Genomic DNA, 4,665 nt, shown 5'->3' on the forward strand with positions numbered 1-4,665 from the left:
TCATGGTTGTAGCGTGACCATAACTTATCTATAATCACCCTATTTTAAAACCATGACCATAACTCACTCTACGGTCACCCTTTTGAAAAACCGTGACCATAATCTTATCAAGGTCACGGTTTTTAACGTGAACATAGTTTATCTATAGTCACTCTATTTTAAAACCGTGACCATAGCTTACTCTATGGTCACGATTTTAGCGTGACAATAACTTATCTATAGTCACGCTATTCTAAAAGCGTGACCATAACTTACTCTGGTTTCTAAATTTTTTTTTAAAACATAATCACATCCCAAAATTATGATAATCACAAAATAAGTCTAAAAGGAAAAAATTCAAGACATCTAAATTATAAAATTTATATTATAAGCTAGATATATTTTTAGTTCAAACAACACAAATTAATATACTTGAGTGAATACACTTGTCTCGATCTCAATTCTAAACAATGATATATATACTAACACTAAGTACTTCTAGGAGCTAAAGATTAGCCAAGATTAGTTGTAACTAACTCTAAACTAACTTTAGAGTTGTGATGTCAATTTATCCTTTGCCTTGACATATTGGTTCCTTTTGATCCTCAGCTTTGATAACAATAACTTTTAATAATCAAGTAATCCCTTAGCATTTAGCAACACTGGAAACAACAAACCTAGACAAGAATTCAAACTATCAGCAACAAAAAATAAATAAGAAAAATTAAATTGAACATACAGTAAAAAAATTAGCAAAAATTTGATCAATTCCTTGAATAATACTATGCGAATGGGAAGTCCCAGATCCTTCAGGGTCATCCTCAATTCTTCTTAACTTTGATTCAATATCAGTATATTGGTTGGGGAGAAAATAAAAAGGCCAGCACGTTTCAGTTCACCAAATAAAATTGAAGTGGAAAAAAGGTGCTGCTTATAAAATTGAATTACATGTTCCAAAAGTGTAGGGCTCTAACTACTTTGTCTTAACTGTGTATAATGTGCAGTCTAGATTTCGAATAAGTGGTTCATATCTTTATGCATCAGCGTGAATCAAGATCTCTTTAGACAGTTTTGAGTTTGCCTCTCATAAAAAATCAAAGATCGTATAATAAGCCTCAATTTTGAATAATGTTAAACATATGGGAAGTCCCAAATTCTTAAAGGTCATCCTGGATTCGTCTTAACTTTGACTTGATATGTAAATAATGAATAAAAACTAAAAAAGGTGTTTGGATTTACCTGAGGAGAAAAAGGTGTGTATGGTGTATACTGTTGAATGCAGAGCAAATTCCTATTCAGCAAAACATATATTTTCATGGTTATGTCCATCTAGAGTAATATTTGAACAATTGAGTCAATGTGGCACTGCTGCGGCAGTGTTCACCTTGTGGCAGCATTCCAGAGCAGCTCTCATGACGGAGACATTCCCAATGCACTCAAAACTATAATCAACTCCGCCATCCGTAAGATCAACTATGACCTGCTGAATTGGTTTATCATGTTCTTTAGGATTAATAAACTCGGTGACTCCAAAGTTCTTCGCTGCAAGATAAAATAGCAAGAGAAGTAAACAGAAGAACATGTATTTAAAGTTGCACACAATAAGACAACACTCTTGCTTAGAAATAAGAAACCTTGGAGCATATCACTTCACAACATCAAGGGCATATGTTTCAGACATTTACCTGTATCAAATTTCTTGCCGTCAATATCAATGCCAATAATACGAGATGCACCAGCACTTTTTGCACCCTCTGCAACCTGTAAGTATAAAATAATCAATTGCAATGGTAGTTCGAGACCAAGCAAAAAATACATTTACTACTACAGGAAAGAAACTTACAGCAAGACCAACAGTTCCAAGGCCAAAAACAGCAACAATTGACCCTGATTCAACTTTTGCAGTGTTCCATACAGCTTCAAGCCCTAAAAAGTTAAAAATAACAGTTTTCTTAAATGCAAAATAATAAAAGAACAAGGCACAGGAAGGAAGGCGTGACTCAAGTGTAGTCTTTCAAATATAGCACTAAAACCAGAACAAAGGGAAGAAAGAAAGGAAAAAGAAAATGAATATCCAACAACAAACATTACTCTTTAGAAGAGGGAGAGGGGGGGGGGGATAATTATATTAATTGATAAACTATCATGTTAAGAAGCTTAAGAGTGCTATTAGGCTACTTTCTTATCGAATTTAAACAATGGCAAGTGATAATGATGAATCCATGAGAGATCAACAAAAACTATGCCTTGTTCTATTATAGGCTACATGGACCAGAATATGCAAAAATCAATTAGACATCATTACATCAAACTCAAAACTCTGAATTATTCAAGCTGACTTTGAATTTTTCTTCCTATTATTATTAACCTCACTAGGTAGATCTAATCACCAAGTAAAAATTAAAATTTTTCTTCCTTTACAAAATTTGGATTCAAATTCCCATATGAGAGGTAACATGTGCTGAATGACTTGGATGAAATTAAACATTATTATTAGTCAAAGATTTGCAATATGAAATCATGTAAGAGAGAAAATAAAATAAAATTACAGCAGTAACACCTATCATGAAGAAGTTGGTCTAAGCGTTCAATATATATGAAACAGAGGAAGAACCAAATTTGAAAACAAATAAATTAAACGGTTAAAGGTTAACCATTTTGGAAAAAAATTACAGAAGTCAACACACATTGAACAACAAAAATACATGCAACTCAAAATGCTAACAAGAGCATGAACATGGTGCTTCTAGAAGAAGCATTTCTAAGTTATATAGCTGAATGCATTATGCCACACATTCTTAGGACTTAGCCCCATTTTTGTATATAAATGGCCAATCAGTTTATTTTGTTTTGAATTTTGGAGATAGAAAATAAAATATAAACCTCAATGTATCCAAAGTTTTCCGGATCCAACTCCTCCATTATAAGGGCAGCGTATTCCTCAGTACTGTCTTGTATTTTTAACAGCTTATTTGCTGAAGCACTTAATGCAATAATCTGCACAATAATTATGCATGCAACAACAATATAATGTTCACATCTTAACAAGAATAAGTAATTTGTAATGAATCTCGTAAAAACTTATTACGGAAGTACGAAAAAGTAAACTATCACATGCATTATCGAAAACATTAAGCATTTAAAAAGATGCCTTTTCTGTTTTTTAACGAGTGCCGTGTTAAAATACTCATTCAAAAAATGACAATGAAAGTAACGAAAAGTGCATGTAGACCAAATCTAATTCAATATTTTTGACACTAATTGGCTTATAAAAATGATCTATTTTGACTTACAGCTATATAGACAAGTAAGCATACGTAATTTTCTTCAAGCATGTGATGCATAATTTAATAACAAGCAAATTCCACCAAATGTAATTGGTATTCTATTCTTTCTAATTTTCATGAATAATTTACAATCAAAATCCACACAATCTGTCGCGATTTTATGTAGTATGTCTATTATTTAAAAACTGAGCACTGAGCACCTACTTTAATAAGAATCAAAATAAAACAGAGAACTGATATCTAAAACAGAGAACTCAATAAGAATCAAAATAAAATAAATAAATAAATAAACTTTACTGTAACAAACGCATCCAATGGGAAGAGACCGCGACGGAGGACGGGAAGTGGGCTCGAACAGAGAGCGAGAAGAGGGAGACGACGACCGAGGATAGCTCGAAGAGACCTTCGTCGGACGGAGACCTTCGGCGGTGGAGATGGCCGTTCGTTGGCGAGGAGGAGGGAGACGTTGGTGTAGAGGAAGGTGCGGATGACGGTTGGGCCAGGGTCTTCGAGGCGGAGGGAGTTGCCTTTGAGAGTGGAGAGTGCGGCGGCGATTGTTTCTGGTGGTGGTGAAGGGGTGGCGGTGGGGGCGGAGTAGGTGAGGCCGACAAAGAATGGGGAGTGGGGAGGGATGGGTTAGGGTTACCTTCTTTTTTCTTTCTTTAAGAGTGACATCGAGAATGGGGAATGGGGGATCGGGGAATTTTGCGGCTGTTTGAGGGGAGGGGTTGGGTTTTAAAAAAAAAAAAAATTGAAAACCGTGATTATAGATCATCTTAGCCTATCTCTTAAAACTGTGATAATAAGATATACGTATTTTATGATCATTTTTTTTTTTAATGTAAAATTGTGATTATAGATACCTTTTAAATTATTTCTAAAATTGTGATTATAGATACATTTGAGTCACTTTTCATAAAATCGTGACTATAAATCTCGTGTCATTTTTTTTGGTCATTCCTAATTGATGGTTTGATGCTACTCTTATTATTACTGTAGGAGAGATGATTGAGTAGTCATGAAATAAAAGAGGGAAGGAGTGAGCAAAGTTTTCATAATCGAAATGAAAACTAACCGAACTTTTCTCTTCTAAAATTCCCTCAATCAAAATTTGAAAATCCAATTCTACTCCTCACTTCTCTCACCATTGACATGGACTTCTATAGTGGTTCTGACAAGGACTCCTACGTCATCTCAATTCCTGCCAACAAAAATAAAAAGAATATTAACGTCATGGATAATGAGGTTGCTCGAAAGCTTGTCTCGTATACTGTCCCTAAATCTATGCTCAAGGAGATATCCAGTGACAGTGACGTTAAATTGGATTATTCAGGAAGCTATAGAAGATTACCAACACGAAGGATGAGTACCGCCAAAAGAGGCTCAAGCAGATCATCTC

The 4,665-nt window shown here is 34.5% G+C and overlaps 1 protein-coding gene across 1 annotated transcript; it reads right to left on the reverse strand.

Annotated features, from left to right (window-relative positions):
- Window positions 1-346: 346 nt before the first annotated feature.
- Window positions 347-4,043, reverse strand: LOC112743075 (uncharacterized). Its single transcript, XM_025792299.3, has 6 exons — window positions 3,564-4,043; window positions 1,823-1,905; window positions 1,665-1,740; window positions 1,364-1,521; window positions 1,219-1,270; window positions 347-656 (listed from the first exon to the last, which is right to left on the reverse strand). The coding sequence occupies exons 1-6, from the start codon at window positions 4,039-4,041 to the stop codon at window positions 607-609; spliced, it is 897 nt and encodes a 298-aa protein (XP_025648084.1). The 5' UTR covers window positions 4,042-4,043; the 3' UTR covers window positions 347-606.
- Window positions 4,044-4,665: the final 622 nt, after the last annotated feature.

This window comes from Arachis hypogaea, chromosome 14 (assembly GCF_003086295.3).
Source record: "Arachis hypogaea cultivar Tifrunner chromosome 14, arahy.Tifrunner.gnm2.J5K5, whole genome shotgun sequence".
NCBI lineage: Eukaryota > Viridiplantae > Streptophyta > Magnoliopsida > Fabales > Fabaceae > Arachis > Arachis hypogaea.